General features: G+C 43.1%; 1 protein-coding gene across 1 annotated transcript in view; it reads left to right on the top strand.

The window, feature by feature from the left end:
• LOC112260573 (solute carrier family 22 member 23) overlaps window positions 1–17,025 on the top strand; it is a 73,690-nt gene extending 56,665 nt beyond the window's left edge. Inside the window, exons 6-10 of the mRNA XM_024435797.2 lie at window positions 1,782–1,884; window positions 2,771–3,009; window positions 4,333–4,365; window positions 6,061–6,184; window positions 13,521–17,025. Coding sequence (XP_024291565.1) covers window positions 1,782–1,884; window positions 2,771–3,009; window positions 4,333–4,365; window positions 6,061–6,184; window positions 13,521–15,099 — 2,078 coding nt within the window. The 3' untranslated portion in view covers window positions 15,100–17,025. The remainder of the gene's footprint in view (window positions 1–1,781; window positions 1,885–2,770; window positions 3,010–4,332; window positions 4,366–6,060; window positions 6,185–13,520) is intronic.
• The last annotated feature ends 851 nt before the right edge of the window (window positions 17,026–17,876 follow it).

The following is a 17,876-nucleotide window of genomic DNA, read 5'->3' as shown; positions in this document are numbered from 1 at the left end:
TCAGATAACATAAGAACAAGGCATAAGCCATGGCAAAATATGTATAATTTAAGGAAATTAGCTTCAAAACTGAAATGTCTCTCAGCTCCATGGCAGAATGTTTAGAATTGCAGAAAATTTGCTTTGAAGCTTCCATATTTCTCTCAGCCCCATTACAAAATGTGTAGATTTGCAGGAAACTAACTGTAAAACTGTAAAATGTTCTCTCTGTCCCATGTAATAAAAATAAAGAAACACCAACATAAAGTGTCTTAATTAGGTCATTGGGCCACCACGAGCCGTCAGAACAGCTTCAATGCGCCTTGTCATAGATTCTACAAGTGTCTGGAACCTATTGGCGGGATCTTCCATTAGAAATTCCATCATTTGGTGTTTTGATGGTGGTGGGAAACGCTGTCTCATTCAGTGAGCACTCGTGTCTAGTGGATGGAGGCATTGTCGACCTGGAAGAGACCACTCCCACAGGGAACGAAACGATTGGTGATCACTCAGAAGGTGATCACTCAGAATGGCTGTGTATTTATTGCCGTTTCCCTTGCCCTCTAAGGGTTGTGTGGATCTAAACCATGCCAGGAAAAGGCACCCGACACCATAGCAGAGCCGCCAGAAACCTCATTTACTCAAGTGTTTCCTTTATTTTGGCAGTTAACTGTAGCTGTGCCCTTTTACCTAGGAGGTCTTCTTGTCAGGTATGATATGGCAGAGGAAAATCATAACCATTTACAAATTCTTCTGTTACTGTGCTACTCAGAGTAACAGTGCGAATACATCGTAAAACAGAGTTGCTTAATGTGAAATCAACAATTTTCTTAGCCTCCAGAGATCCTTTAGAGCAGTGTGTGCTGATGAGAGAGTGTGTCTGTCAGCCGGGTCGTCCCATTCGTCCTCTCCTCTCCTGCACACACAGCTCTCTGTCCTCCTGTTGTCATCTGCATCTATGGGTGTAGCTAGCTAGAGCGTTCTTTGTCTCTGTAGTGGTAGAGCTATGCTCGTGTCATCTTTCCATGGTGCCCCTGGCTCTCTTAGCTGTAAACACTTCACAATAAAACCAGAAGCAGCCTCCGGGTGTTTGTCAAATCAAATTAAAGTTTATTCGTCACTTACCCAGTTTACTGCTGGTATAAACGGTGCAGCGAAATGCTTACTTGCGAGCTCCCTCGACAATGCAGTACAAATATGATGTATTGGGCCGTCCGCACCACCCTCTGTAGATGACCTGCGGTTGAGGGCAGTGCAGTTGTGTGTGTGTGTGTGTGTGTGTATGCGTGTGTGCGTTATGTAGCCTTGTAACATAACTAGCCCCTGAAAAGGGCCTCTCGTTTAAGAGCCAATCATAGATGAGGGATTATGGCTATGCTGCTAGGCCAGAGGATGACTTCAAAGCTCCATTATTTTATAGAGCGATAAACTTGGAATGTGCACGTGCATATGTGTGTGTACATGCAGAAAGTAGAGATTTGTTTCCATAGCAACCCATTATATTTCAAAACATCCGTGCTCCATGTCGTGATCCGTGCTTCGCTGGGGCGTTGTCCTCTTTCATTTATCCATTCATTCACTCGTCTTCTTTTCCCCTAGTCACCCACTCCTTCCCCCGTCATACCTGTCTCCTAACAGGAAGAGATAAGTCACATGATGAAATGTGTTGGTATGAATCACATAGTGTGCAGCTGAAATTGTCCTTCCCTCACCTACCCCCATCATGTGGAATTAGATGAAGCCCTGTGGTTGACTGTACAACCTAGTATAAAGCCCTTTGTTACTTATTTTCATTGTTTCAGAGCTGCAGAACTCTCTTCACAAGAAACCCAAAAAGACCTGTATCGTAAAGATGGTGGGGACAAGGAACCTGTGGAAAAACATTGTGGTCCTCTGTGTGAACTCGTAAGTATGTTCTTTGTGTCTCTGGCGGTGTGTGTCTGTGTGTGCGCGTGCATGTGTCCATGATGCAGCTGCCAGTAAGACGCCTCTGGGTGTTAAATGCAGTGGCCGGTGTTCCGTGATGATGGGACTATGGACCTGTCTGCTCGATGCAGCATCGACCTGCAGTGGCCCTCTGTGCTGTTGGCAGGCCTGTCCGTCCGTCCATCCGTGTCTCTGTCTGTCTGTGCTGTTAGCAGGCATGTATGTTTGTCCATCCAGCCATTCATCTGTCTATCTATCTGCCTTCAGAATAAAGATTCACCACTTCCCTCACTCACCAGTCATTATAGACAGGCTATTAGCTATTTCAGTGCCCTGACCAGTCTGTTGGTCTGCCTGTATGTCTGTGCTGTTAGCAGGTCTGTCTCGCTCTGTCCGTTCGTCCATCTGTTTGTCTGTCCATCTGTCTGTATGTCTGCCAGATGGCCTAAAGAATAAAGCTTCACCTTCTCACTCACCTATCCCAGTAATTTATAGACATGCAGACAGACACAGCCCTGGCTATTTCAGTGCACGGTGCCCCTGAATCTAGTCTGACCATGAATTTTACATGAGCTGTGTTCTTATGAGAGAACTGGAGATGAGCAGGAGAGGGTGTATGTGCGTGCTTTTGGCTTTGTTTCGGAGGAGACGAGAGGGGAGATTAATTTTCCTCCTCTTTCTTCTCCCTCACTCTGTCTGGACTCATGTCGTTTTTCTTTACCCTCTCTTCCCATATCCCTCTCTATCTTTCTGTCCTCTCTGTACACTCTTTCATCTCCTCACTCCTTTTTCCCTCTCTTGCACCATCTCCCCCCTTTCTCTCTTATCTTCATTCTCTCTCCTCCCTCTCTCTCACTCTATCCAGACTGACTGGCTATGGCATCCACCACTGCTTTGCCCGCAGTATGATGGACCACCACGAGACCCACGAGTCCACCATGTTCCACAACTTCTACGCTGACTACTACACCATGGCGGGCATCGCCGTGGCTTCATGCATGGCACTGTGCCCGGCGGTGGGCCTGATGGGGAGGAGGGGAGGCCTGCTCATGTTCATGATCATCACTGCGCTGGCATCATTGCTGCAGCTTGGCCTGCTCAACTGTGGGTAGCCTACAATGTTATACACATACTGTATAGTACACACGCTGTCACAAACTTGCTTGCACACACACACACACACAAATATACAAACACACAGGCATGCACATGCACAAACGCACACACACTCACACATACACTGCAAGCACTCACACACAAATTATCATACAGTCTGTGCATTCTAGCTGCTCACCTTAACCTCTACGGCACAAAGCCATACCAAGACCTCTACGGCACAAAGCCATACCAAGACCTCTACGGCACAAAGCCATACCAAGACCTCTACGGCACAAAGCCATACCTTGACCTCTACGGCACAAAGCCATACCTTGACCTCTACGGCACAAAGCCATACCTTGACCTCTACGGCACAAAGCCATACCTTGAACTCTACGGCACAAAGCCATACCTTGACCTCTACGGCACAAAGCCATACCTTGACCTCTACGGCACAAAGCCATACCAAGACCTCTACGGCACAAAGCCATACCTTGACCTCTACGGCACAAAGCCATACCAAGACCTCTACGGCACAAAGCCATACCTTGACCTCTACGGCACAAAGCCATACCAAGACCTCTACGGCACAAAGCCATACCTTGACCTCTACGGCACAAAGCCATACCTTGACCTCTACGGCACAAAGCCATACCTTGACCTCTACGGCACAAAGCCATACCTTGACCTCTACGGCACAAAGCCATACCTTGACCTCTACGGCACAAAGCCATACCTTGACCTCTACGGCACAGTTTCATTATATCTCGTTGTGAGAGTAGCACGAGCTATCTGAACTTAGATTACATGTTACACATTACATATCATGCCATGTCTCCCCGCTAAAATGTCTCACCGTCACTAGCCAGCTGGTATATGTGGATCGTATCTAGTTTTATTATGAATGTGAATAGGCAGAGGTGAAACAGCCTTTTTAGTTAGCTATAGTTGTCTTGGAGTGGGGTTTAAATGTAGGTCTATGTGATGTGGTGTTACTGTGTGACAAGGACAAATGATTGTCTGAAATCTGTCAGAGTATTTTTTTTTTAAAGAGTCACTTATACGTTGCGTGAACAAATGTTTAACCTACAACTACAGGTACACATCAAGGTCAAACACATACACACGGCGCGCGCACACAGCACACATCTTGTGTTGTTATTGCTGTGGTGTAACTAGTGTGTGTTTTGTGACTGGAAAATTCACTTGTGGTACTGCATGGCTGTGTCTTGTTTTTGTGTCGACTATGCTCTGTGTGATGTGTTAGATGATCATTTGATTCCATATTAACCTGTGTATGTTTCCCTGTCTCTCCCTTGGCTCCTGTAGTGCTGGGGAAATACAGTGTCCATCTGAATATAGGTACAGTACAACCATCGGTTTGTCTCCTATTCATTCTAGTGGGAACTCAGCCAATGTTTCCCTTGTTGCTGTTGCTCTGCCCTAGAATCTGAACTAATCAATACCCCATCATTCTGGCTCATAACTGTTTATCATGTTTACCGAATTATATTCAGCTTACTGGAAATACTTTAACTGCTTAATAAAGAACCAAGAAGGTCCTGGGCAGATGGGAGAATTCTGCAGTAAATTGATAACCAATTTACCATCCTAAATGTGGTTCAAGCTGTTAGAAACACATTATGATAGAAGCAATTGTCCTCAGCATGATTTGTTTGATATGATTAGACAAAGATTGGAGGAACTGACATCTATATGAGATTGAAGAACACTAAGAAAATGTCAGCATTATAAACCAACAGTACTAAAATCAGGGCTTTAAATGTTGCAATGAGTTTGTTGCACAATGCTGGTGGTTCCAGGCAAAGGTTGATTTTTCACCTCAACCTAAATACTGCGACTTTTCCTCACTCTCCCTTCCTCCCAATCACTCCCACTCTCTTTCTCACCCACTCTCTAAAAACACAAACTCATTGCAGAGTTCAGTCAGGTGGCGATAGCCCAAACCGTGACGTGCGTTTTCTGTTTGACAACTACGACCAGTGACAGTTCAGAGGCACCATGTGACTGGCTCAGTACGTCTGTAGGCATCAGTGAATAAGTAAAGATCTCAAGGACTAGCTAGCTGCGTTCTGTTTACTGCATAAATACACATTCAGATCCAGCTTGCTTGTCCTTCACAGTGAAACGCCACAACAGACACATGAAACCAGCAGTTGTACAACCTTAGAGGCTAGTACACATTATACCTGGTATGAAATACATTATGCCGTATCACCATCATTCATCTGAGCTGCTTTTCATCTTGCTTGGTCTTCCTGTATTCAAAAAAGAGTAACTTCTTCTTAATGATATTTTTCATTAGAGGTGGAATTACCAGTCTTCCTGCCTGTGTTCTACTCCCTGATCCTCCTTTGTCTCATTGACCCTAACGAACCTCTAGCCCTCTTCTTCCCCTGTGTATTTATCTCTCTTATGGTCTCTCCATTCTCTCTATCCCTAATCTTCCACCTGGAAGCAAACTGGGCCTGGCCTGTTGTCAGACAGCCAGAGGATTAGAGAGGAGCAGCAAACTGACCAGCCTCGGATGATCCTCTTTGGGCAACTTAAACATCTTAAATTTAGACACCAAACCGATCCGAGACCAGCCAGAGATGATGCAATTTAAACATGCCTCATATACTGTATACACGTCATGGGAATGATGTAACCATCTACATATGTTATTTATAAACCCATAGTTTTATGTCAAGATGGCAGGAAATGTGTTGTTGAAGTATTAGGATCATCCTTCAACAACACCCTGCTCTTAGGAGAAAGCATAGGTACTTTTCTAGCTCAGTGCAATGAGCATTCTCTTAAGAGAGTCATTCATCTATCAAGGTTAGATATAGAATTTTCCTTTGAGCTTATCTCACCTTTCTACATTAGAATGTATTCTCTCTGTATATTGGCTGGATAATGGTTATGTTTGTTTGCTTTCTAAGCAGAGTGCTCATATACACTAATCTCACTTTAATAATTTAGGCTGATTTTAATAATTTAGGCTGAATCGTGTTTAATGGCTGACTTGTGTTTTGTCTTCTTTCTGTGCAGAGAGCTCGGATACACTTAATAAGAACTTCTCCATCGCCTTTTCCATCATCGGCATGTTCTCCTCCCACGCTGTCAGCAACCTGAGCATCTTCTTCTGCGCTGAGATCACCCCCACCGTCATCAGGTGAGCCCACCCACACACTGGGACAGGACCACTGGAGCGTACCACTGAGGGGGGTTGAGGGATAGAATTCAGAGGGGCTGTGAGGATATGTTCAGGCCAGGGTTGAGGAGAAACATTGTTTTAGGCCTCATGGGAATTGAAAACAGGGTTTCATTTTATTCCCCTTTTATTCAGAGATGGCTTGAGTAAAATGTCTGGTTCAGTTTATAACATTTTACAGAACATTCACTCTGTCAAGCAATGTAAATATACTGTCTATAAATCTGGAATTGAAGAAAGATTGAAGAAGAAAATACCCTGTGTTTTATGATGCTCATTATCCAAATATAACATAGTCTTAGTCTTTTGATCGCAATAGAGAGGTTAATGACTTAAGGTTGCTCTGACCTGCTAGGATATCACCAGGATATTACAACCCTGCTGTTAGCACAGCACTCCCACCATTTCAAAATATTGTGTGATCATGGACCTCTACTTACATGCCCCCATCTATAACATAGTAAGGGTGTAGTTCTACATATTGTTTTGAATTAGCCTTTCCCTCTCTGTACAAACTACGACACAGCTTTGGATCTCATGATGCTGTGTTGTATTATGTAAGGTATGGTGCACTGTACTGCCTCGAGTGACTGCGGAGCACCACCTGGTGGCCAGTCACAGACCAGAAAGAATTGGCAGGATTCTCTTACAAATCAAATCAAATTTTATTTGTCACATGCACCGATTACAACGGGTGTAGTCTATACCGTGAAATGCTTGGTTACGAGCCCTTCCCAACAATGCAGAGTGAAAAACTAAACAAATACAAGTAATAGTAACACATGAATGAAGCTATATCCAGGGAGTATCGGTACCAGATCAATGTGCAGGGATATGAGGTAATTGAGGTAGATATTTACATGAATGCAGTGTAAAGTGACTAATAATTGTAATAATAAGAGTAAAATAAAGAACAGAGTAGCAGCAGAAAGTATTCACACCCTGTGAGTTGTTCCACATTTTGTTGTGTTACAGCCTTAATTCAACATTTATTAGATTGAGATTTTGTGTCACTGGCCTACGCAAAATAATACCCCATAATGTCAAAGTGGAATAATGATTTTAGACATTTTTACAAATAAATTACAAATGAAAAGCTGAAATGTCTTGAGTCAATAAATGTTCAACCCGTTTGTTATGGCAAGCCTACATAAGAGTGAAAATGTGCTTAAAACTTCTTAAGGCTAGGGGGCAGTATTTTGACGTCCGGATGAAAAGCGTGCCCAAAGTAAACTGCCTGCTACTCAGGCCCAGAAGCTAGGATTTGCATATTGTTGGTATTGGATTTGGATAGGAAGCACTCTGAAGTTTCTAAAACTGTTTGAATAATGTCTGTGAGTATAACAGAACTGTTTTGGCAGGCGAAACTCTGAGCACAATCCATCCAGGGAAAAAATGTTTTGAGGTCAATGTGTTTTCTATTAGTTTTCTATGGGAAGCTATTTTTAATAGGAATTTGCTTGCAGTTCCTATGGCTTCCACAAGATGTCAACAGTCTTTAGAAATTCGTTGATGTTTTTCTTTTGAGAAATTAAGAAGTAGCCCTGTTATTTCCATGTGTCACTCAGAGGGACTCAAGTCTTTTGGCGCGCACGACCTGGAATGTGCTTCACTTTGTTTTTGTCCGGTATTGAACACAGTTTATCCCGTCTTAAATTTGATTGATTATTTACGTTTTAGGATACCTAAAGTTGGATTAGGAAAGTTGTTTTAAATGTTTGGACCAAGTTTACAGGTAACTTATTAGATACTTCGTAGGCATGTTGGGCAAGTTGAAACCAGTGTATTTCTGAATGGACATTTTGGGGATATAAATCAAAATCAAATCAAATCAAATTTATTTATATAGCCCTTCGTACATCAGCTGATATCTCAAAGTGCTGTACAGAAACCCAGCCTAAAACCCCAAACAGCAAGCAATGCAGGTGTAAAGAAGACATTTATCAAACAAAAGGACCATTTGTGATGTTTCTGGAACATTTTGGCGTGCCAACATAAGAAGATCTTCAAAGGTAAGGCATGAATTATGTCGTTATTTCTGATTTTTGTGTCGCACCTGGCTGGTTGAAATAGGATTTTCTTGTGTTTGTATGCGGGGTGCTGTCCTCAGATAATCGCATGGTCTGCTTTCGCCGTAAAGCCTTTTTGAAATCTGACACTGTGGCTGGATTAACAAGAAGTTAAGCTGTATTTTGATGTATAACACTTGTATGTTTAATGAATTCTTATTATGAGTATTTCTGTTTTTGAATTTTGCGCTGCAATTTCACTGGATGTTGTCAAATCAATCCCGTTAATGGTATCCGAGCTGGAATGGGGGTGAAGGGATCCCTAGGAGGTTTTTTAACAAGTCGCATAATATGTTTCATGGACTCTGTGTGCAATAATAGTGTTTAACATGATTTTTGAATGACTACCTTGTATTTTTACCACACACATACAATTATCTGTAAGGTCTCTTAATCGAGCAGTGAATTCCAAACACAGATTCAACCACAAAGACCAGGAAGGTTTTCCAATGCCTCGCAAAGAAGGGTACCTATTGGTAGATGAGTAAAAACATCCGACATTGAATATCCCACATCAAAGATAGACGTCCTTCCTAACTCAGTTGCCGGAGAGGAAGGAAACCGCTCAGGGATTTCATCACGAGGCCAATGGTGACTTTAAAAAAGTTGAACACTAGAACCGCGATAGGCCAATGGCCACTGAAGTTTGATTTTGTAAATAAATCAAATCTGCCCCAAAACATTGCTATGTCCTGCCCATTTCCTTAACTTTTCCTAAATGTTTGTATTATATCAGAATTTTAAAAACACAAAAGTATTTAGAGCCCTTTTACTTTTTTCCCACACTTTTTCCTAACTTAACCCACCAAGACAATGTGCTGTAGGGTGTTGGTACCCAGCCAGGCACTAATGCGTCTCTCTCTCTCCTCATGGAATGAATGACAAATGGATGGGCAATACGTGTGTACCATACTTCACAATTGATTTGAAATTAGGCCTAACTGAATGATAAGGAGGGTGAAGAGGTTGATTTCATTTAGAAAGACACTAGTGTAATGATGAGTTTGTGTTATGCCGCGCGCCTTGATACCATTCTCTTTTAAGTTGTACTTTAAAAAAAATAAGCTGTAAAGGAAAACTAAAACATGCTACATGTTACAGTAGGCCTTTCAAATAATGCAAAACATTTCATTGACTCTATACAGCAAGCAAATCATGCCATCCCCCACTGAATGAATGACCATTGGATGGATGGAATTACTTCACAATCAAATTTAAATTAGGCCTAACTGAATGATGAGGGTGAAGATGTTGATTTTATTTAGAACAACAATAGTGTAATGATGAGTTTGTGTAATAAGAATTAGTCTATAGACAAGATTAAATTGACAAGTGACAATATTAGGCCTATCAATTGTCAAATTGTACAAGCAGAGAGGGGTGTAACTTGTAATTTACAAATGCATGGAAAGGAGCATCACTTTTTCAAATCCTCCTTCAGAATCACATGCAGGTAAAACATATTCATTTCTATATAATATCAGGAAGAGCATATTCTGCAGTTTCTATTACACTTACCTTTGTCAAATAACTATCATAATTCAAGAGGTGCAGCTCTATTTCCAAATGTTACTTTTTCCAAGAATATCCGTACATGACCACTAGTGCAGCAGCAATGCTCTGTCTACTAAGTAAAAACTAGTAACCTAATCATCTTCAAATTAAAATATGAAATTTATCCTTTACAATTGTTCATGTACTGGTGCTTTTGTTTAGGAATACAGCAAATGATTTCACCTGTGCAATCATTGGTTATAGTATTATCTTTTTTGTTCTACTTTGTCAAAATAAGCTTTAACTGGACTTTATTAATTACTCCTGTATAACTGTATTACTAATTGAATCTACAGATAAAGTTGATCAAATGGATTAAACTGTAATGATTTTATTGTAAGGGAAATGAAAATAGGCTGGGGGTCTTGTGTTTTTTCTGGACTTTGAAGAATTATACAAACAATTTCTAGCTTTTCCACAAATATGTCTTAATGCAATTAATCCTTTACAATAGTTGATGTACTATTTATCAAGGGTTGGTGCTTATGTTTTTGCACCTTGTGGGTTGATATGGATTTGATGCGTAGATGAGAGAGATGTTGTGCAAGGTTCATAGTCCAGAGCTTCCGGCGACGGTTCATAGTCCGGAGCTTCCGGCGACGGTTCATAGTCCGGAGCTTCCGGCGACGGTTCATAGTCCGGAGCTTCCGGCGACGGTTCATAGTCCGGAGCTTCCGGCGACGGTTCATAGTCCGGAGCTTCCGGCGACGGTCCCCAGTCCGGAGCTTCCGGCGACGGTCCCCAGTCCACCTGGGAGACACACCAAACATGTGGAAGAAGGTGCTCTGGTCAGATGAAACCAAAATTGAACTTTTTGGCAACAATGCAAAACGTTATGTTTGGCGTAAAAGCAACACAGCTCATCACCCTGAACACACCATCCCCACTGTCAAACATGGTGGTGGCAGCATCATGGTTTAGGCCTGCTTTTCTTCAGCAGGGACAGGGAAGATGGTTAAAATTGATGGGAAGATGGATGGAGGCAAATACAGGACCATTCTGGAAGAAAACCTGATGGAGTCTGCAAAAGACCTGAGACTGGGACGGAGATTTGTCTTCCAACAAGACAATGATCCAAAACATAAAGCAAAATCTACATATCCAGGTGTTAGAATGGCCAAGTCAAAGTCCAGACCTGAATCCAATCAAGAATCTGTGGAAAGAACTGAAAACTGCTGTTCACAAATGCTCTCCATCCAACCTCACTGAGCTCGAGCTGTTTTGCAAGGAGGAATGGGAAAAAATTTCGGTCTCTCGATGTGCAAAACTGATAGAGACATACCCCAAGCGACTTACAGCTGTAATCGCAGCAAAAGGTGGCGCTACAAAGTATTAACTTAAGGGGGCTGAATAATTTTGCACGCCCAATTTTTCAGTTTTTGATTTGTTAAAAAAGTTTGAAATATCCAATAAATGTCGTTCCACTTCATGATTGTGTCCCACTTGTTGTTGATTCTTCACAAAAAAATACAGTTTTATATCTTTATGTTTGAAGCCTGAAATGTGGCAAAAGGTCGCAAAGTTCAAGGGGGCCGAATACTTTCGCAAGGCACTGTAAATATGTGGAACTCAACATCCACTGCGCCATGGTCTGTCTCTCCACAAGTACGTGACAGCACAGAAAAAATCTAAGGAAAACCTGGTTCAGTCTGCTTTCCAACAGACACTGGAAGACAAATTCACCTTTCCGCAGGACAATAACCTAAAACACAAGGCCAAATATACACTAGAGTTGTTTACTAGGGCAACATTGAATGTTCCTGAGTGGCGTAGTTACAGTTTTGACTTAAATCGAATTGAAAATCTATGGCAAGACTTGAATCTGCCACTCTATCAATGATCAACAACTAATTTGACAGACTTAAAAAAATTTAAATAATAATAATAATGTGCAAATATCGTACAATCCAGGTGTGCATAGCTCTTAGGGACTTACCCAGAAAGACTCACAGCTGTATTCGCTGCCAAAGGTGATTGTAACATATTGACTCTGGGGGGGTGAATTCTTATGTAAATTAGATCTTAGTATTTCATTTAATACATTTGCGAAAATTTATAAAAACATGTTTTCACATTGTCATTATGGGATATTGTATGTAGATGTGTGAGACAAAAAAATACATTTGATCCATTTTGAATTCAGGCTGTAACAACAAAATGTAGAATAAGACATATAGGTATGAATACTTTCTGAAGGCACTGCATAATGAGTGCAAAAGTGTGTGTGTGTGTGTGTGTGTGGTGTCGGTGTGTGTGTGTGTGTTGTGTCGGTATGTGCGTTTGTGTGTGTGTGTGTGTTATACACTGTATGTGTGTTTGTATGTAATGTATGTGAACGTGTGTGGGTTTTGTGTCAGTGTAGTGTGAGTTTGTATATAGTGTGTATGTATAGTCTTGTGAGTGTGCATAGAGTAAGTGCAAGATAGGGTCAGCGTAGGTAGACCAGGTAACCATTTCAGTAATTATTTTATTAAATGCGGCAATAATGCCATGCAAACCTGGGAAGCTTTGTGTTCACATTGCCCTAAAAAAGGGAACCGAAACCATTGCCCTAAAAAAGGGAACCGAAACCGTGTATTTCAAACTAACCGAATTCAGACTACTTCTCAAGATGGTCTCATTTCGGTTCGCTTTGGGGGCTCTTTTGATAGGTCTCAGTTCCTTTTGGAGTGTTCACACTGCACAGAAAAATTAAGTGAACTGCACTGAGTTCACAAAAATGGTCTGAAAGGTGCCAAGTGTGAAAACACCCATACTCACATCGACCATGTAGAGCGAGATCACACAGTCATCCGTAACAGGGGCTTTCAAGCAAGACTCAGTGTTGTATTTCTCGAAGTGAGCATAAAAGGCATTTAGCTCGTTTGATAGTTCTGCATCACTGGGCATCTCATGGCTGGGTTTCCCTTCATAATCTGTTATCGTCTGCAAAACCTGCCACATAAGACGAGCGTCGGAGTTGGTGTCCTTTTGCATGTTTGATATTGCGTCGGAGGTCGCAGCAGGCTTTGTTGTATGTGTCCATGTCCGTGTCCCGCTCCTTGTAAGGAGTAGCTCTAGCCTTTAGCCCAGCGCAGATATTGCCTGTAATCAATGTTTTTGTTTTGGTTACGTTCGTATTGCTACTGTGGGGACGACGTCGTCTATGCTGCACTTATTGATGAAGCCTGTGACTGATGTGGTAAACTCCTCAATGGTATCGGATTAATCATGGTATTGCAGCACTCTCTGCGGTTGTGACCTTAAAATGGCTGATAGGATATGTCAATAACACAATACTCACCAAGTGTGTCTTCGTAAGGAAATTAGTCTAGTAAGGGCTTGAATGTGCCATTGAATGTGAACATAGAGAACCTTGAAATTGAATAAATTCAGACAGTAACTAAGCACTGGAAATAGCAGAGGTTGCAGGGCACACCCTTTCTAAAGAATGGATCAGGTTTAAAGACAGTGGGGCGGTTTTGGAATCGGAAGTAGTCACGTGCTTCAGATATGGTGACTTCCTAGCTGACGTTCCATGTCTCACTTTGTAGGGGTGGTGGTCTGTATCGCCTCAAATGTATATGAGAGCTGCCTAGGAGAGTAGGGGGCAAGGGTGGGTGTGAGATTTGGTGTAGATGTGTAGATTTCAGAAGTGATGGCTGACATGATGTTCCTTGTCTCTCTCTCCGTAGGGGTGGTGGTTTAGGCCTGGTACTAGCCAGCGCTGGCTTCGGCATGCTGACCGCCCCCATCATGGAGCTGCACAATCAGAAGGGCTACTTCCTCCACCACATCATCTTCGCCTGCTGCACCCTCATCTGCATCATCTGCATTCTCCTCCTCCCCGAGACGCGCTACCAGCCCCTGCCCGAGACCCTGGCCGACGGGGAGTGTTACACCCGCCAACCCCTGATGCCCCTCAAGAAGCCTGGCGAACAGCGCCTCCTCCTGGCCCAGTCAGAGAGCAGCAGGGACTACACCCGGGTCCACGACACACCACTGCACGAGGCGGCCGCCACCACCGTCTTCACCATGGACTCCACGGCATCCTCCGCTGTTGACCTCACGGCACCGTCGTTTATAGTTATTTTGCCGCCCCCCGCTACAGAGTTGACGTCATTCCAGCCTGAGCCTGATCCTGATACTGTGCCCCTGGTTAAGCAAGACCTCAATGGGAAGTCCGTTACGCCCCCATCTGGTACTCCCATGGCGGCCCTAGATAAGGCAGGCGTTTTACTGCCTAGTAAAGAGCACCTGTTATCTTCCAAACCTAGAAATAGTGCTCTCACTCCCTCCAATTCCCTTCTGAAGTCCACTGAAGATTCTACTGATATACCCCTAATTGAGATTCTACTGATATACCCCTCAGCCCCCTCCCCTACTAAGGACGTTACCACTGCCACTGATACAGAAGACCTTCCTACCTCCATCTTGGTCAACACCATTTCCCCTGTTATTGAAACACATCCTATCTCTTCATTGGACTCAACCACTCCACCAGTACTTGATTCATCCTCTACCTCCACCCCTCCCCCTGTCATAAAAAACACCCCTACATTGGACTCTACCATTCCCCCTGTCATAGAAACTCCTTGTACCTTGGGCTCTACCACTCATCCTGTAATTGTCCCTATCCCCCCTTCAACACCCTCCCCTACTGTCATCAATGACATTGTTCCCCTTCCCCCCATGGTCGACCGTACCACTCCTATTGATTCTACTGACCCCATCACCACAGATTCGATCATTCCCATTCTAATAGACTCTGTAGATGACAAACTCCCCCCTCCTCCTACCCATAATTCAGACTGTACCATTCCCCCTGTCACAGACTCTGTCCATACTCCAGAGTTGGACTCTTCATGTGTTAAGGATGTTGTTGTCTCTCCCTCTTCCCTTGTCGTAGCTCATTCCCCTGTTCATTACCCCACCCCCCTATCACCACCACTGCCACCCATTGACTCAGTTCATATCCCAACAACAGTGGACTCTTCCACTCCCCCTGTCATAGACACTGTTCACCCCCTCACTGTGGACTCTACCACTCTCCCCATCACAGACATTGTTCAACCCCTTACATTGGACTCTACAACTCTGTTTTTCATAGACTCACTTCTCCCCAACATAACAGACTCTGAGACCACAGAGGCGGCCCCTGCTTCCACAATATTGGACTGCACCATCTCCTCCCCAATAGACTCCGGTATCCTCCCCGTAATGGATTGTGCCATCTCAGAAAACAGCGCTGTCAACGGGGTGGTGTCTTCATGATCCAAGGCTCCACCTGTGGAACAAGGAGGTGGGCCCCTCCCTCATGGAGGAAGAAGCCCTAGACACCCATGTCACATGACGGGGGTCACTAACTGGTCTGTCAGGCCTCAGACATTTCAGCTGCTCTGTCGGGAGACTGCCAGTGATAGACAGGAGGGTAACAGCTTGAGCTTGGGCCAAGTTTTTTTGTGTCATACATCTTTCTAGGAACAGCCAGAGAACAGGACAGGGTTGTGGTGACAGTGATGGGTGGTTAGGGACAGTTCGAAATTTACTGGGAGGGTAATGTGTTTTTTACCCCTGGGTTTACATTCACCCTATTTGCAGGTTTTACTATATGATTTATTCCATCATCTGCTTGCATGCACCTCCCCTACATCAAGATGTTTTGGAGGTTCCATTATGCACTGCACTTCTCCACATACTAACTATACCACAGGCCAATATAGTCTACCAGTCTAACTGTCTATCCTGCCCTCTATCCACCTTTCAAAGTGACAATAGTGGTAGGTGGACAGTTTGTCCAGATCTGCAATAACTAGCGATCATACCACACATAATATCATTCAAAGCTGCACCAATAAGTGTAGAGACCAGGTGCATCATTGCGCATGAAAGAACAGTGAAGACATGAGACAAAAAATCTCCCCTATACTGTAAATCTTGTTTTAGGGACTATACAATTATTCTACCTAGACTAGCCTAGAACACATCATTGCTTTCAAGTCAATACATTTTACTCTAGGCTGTGAACTGCAGTGAAAATGTCATTTGAATAATATTTCATTCCATTCATTCCATTTGGCTCAATTGTTGGTCTGCTCTTGAACAAGGGTCTCCAACAGGTCCAGTAGATCGCAGCCCACCTATGAGTAGCTCGCAACCCACCTATGAGTAGCTCGCAACCCACCTATGAGTAGCTCGCAACCCACCTATGAGTAGCTCGCAACCCACCTATGAGTAGCTCGCAGCCCACCTATGAGTAGCTCGCAGCCCACCTATGAGTAGCTCGCAACCCACCTATGAGTAGCTCGCAGCCCACCTATGAGTAGCTCGCAGCCCACCTATGAGTAGCTCGCAGCCCACCTACGAGTAGCTCGCCAAATAATTCTGAAAGTACATGCAATATTCACATGGCCCACTGCAAACTGTCATAAACTAATCTCTCAAGTATCAGACACCGCAGCTTCCCAGCTACTATCTAATAAATGCAACGTTGGCATTATCCCACCCCTGGTTAGCCACTAAAGGCCTAAAAAGCCAAACGTAAAACAATATCTGCCAATTAATTTTCCAGCAATATTGCCCCGGTCTGTCTGTGTGATGCAGGCGTTTGTCTATCACTTCATGTGGAGCCAGTTGATGTGATAATTGTCTTGTGGGTTTCCCCAAAGCCTTCTCAATCAAATGTTGACTGCAAAGTCATGAGTAAGTATATCATTTGTGTCTAAACTGAACAAAAATATAAATGCAACATGCAACCATTTCAAAGATTTGACTGAGTTTACAGTTCATATAAGAAAATCAGTCAATTTAAACAAATTCATTAGGCCCTAATCTATGGATTTCACATGAATGGGAATACAGATATGCATCTGTTGGTCACAGATTTTTTTTAAATAAAATAAATTAAAGTAGGGGCGTGTATCAGAGAACTAGTCAATAGCTGGTGTGACCACCATTTACCTCACACATCTCCTTCACATAGAGTTGATCAGGGTGTTGATTGTGGCCTGTGGAATATTGTGCAAGGTTACTGGATATTGCCGGGAACTGTAACACGCTGTCGTACGCTTCAATCCAGAGAATCCCAAACATGCTCAGTGAGTGACATGTCTGGTGAGTAGGCAGGCCATGGAAGAACTGGGACATTATCAGCTTCCAGGAATTGTGCACAGATCCTTGCGACATGGGCCATACATTATCATGCTGAAACATGATGTGATGGCGGCGGATGAATGGCACCACAATGGGCCTCAGGATCTCGTCACGGTATCTCTGTGCATTCAAATTGCCATTGATAAAATGCAATTGTATTTGTTATCCGTAGCTTATGCCTGCCCATACCATAACCCACCTCCACCATGGGGCACTCAGTTGTAAGGCCTCTTGGACGTACAGCCAAATTCTCTGAAATGATGTTGGAAGTGGCTTATGGTAGAGAAATTAACATTCAATTGTCTGGTAACAGGTCTGGTGGAAATTCCTGCGGTCGGTATGCCAATTGCTCGTTCCCTCAAAACTTGAGACATCTGTAGCATTGTGTTGTGTGACAAAGCTGCACATTTTAGAGTGGCCTTTTATTATCCCCAGCACAAGGTGCACCTGTGTAATGATCTTGCTGTTTAATCAGCTCCTTGATATGCCACACCTGTCAGGTCGATAGATTATCTTTGCAAATGAGAAATGCTCACTTACAGGGAAGTAAACAAATTTGTGCATTAGAGAAATAAGCTTTTTTTGTATGGAAAATGTCTTGGATCTTTTATTTTAGCTCATGAAACATGGAAACAACATTTTTTTGCGTTCATAAACTTCATAAACTTTGTCATGAAATAAGTAGCAGCAGTACAGAACCATCGCTAGACCGGCACATTAGACGGCACATTCCTCACTTGTGGAATTAAGGGCCAGATGTGGAACTAAAGGGGAATTACACTCAAAGATCAATTTATTCGTTTTTTCCAGACCTAAAAATATATATATATATTCTGATGTGATTTTAAGCATTGACATGGAGTCAGAACATCCAATTTTGTTGTTTCTTAATGAACTAT

Source organism: Oncorhynchus tshawytscha, linkage group LG10, assembly GCF_018296145.1.
Source record: "Oncorhynchus tshawytscha isolate Ot180627B linkage group LG10, Otsh_v2.0, whole genome shotgun sequence".
NCBI classification, from domain to species: domain Eukaryota; kingdom Metazoa; phylum Chordata; class Actinopteri; order Salmoniformes; family Salmonidae; genus Oncorhynchus; species Oncorhynchus tshawytscha.
This window is presented reverse-complemented; position numbering and strand designations above follow the sequence as displayed.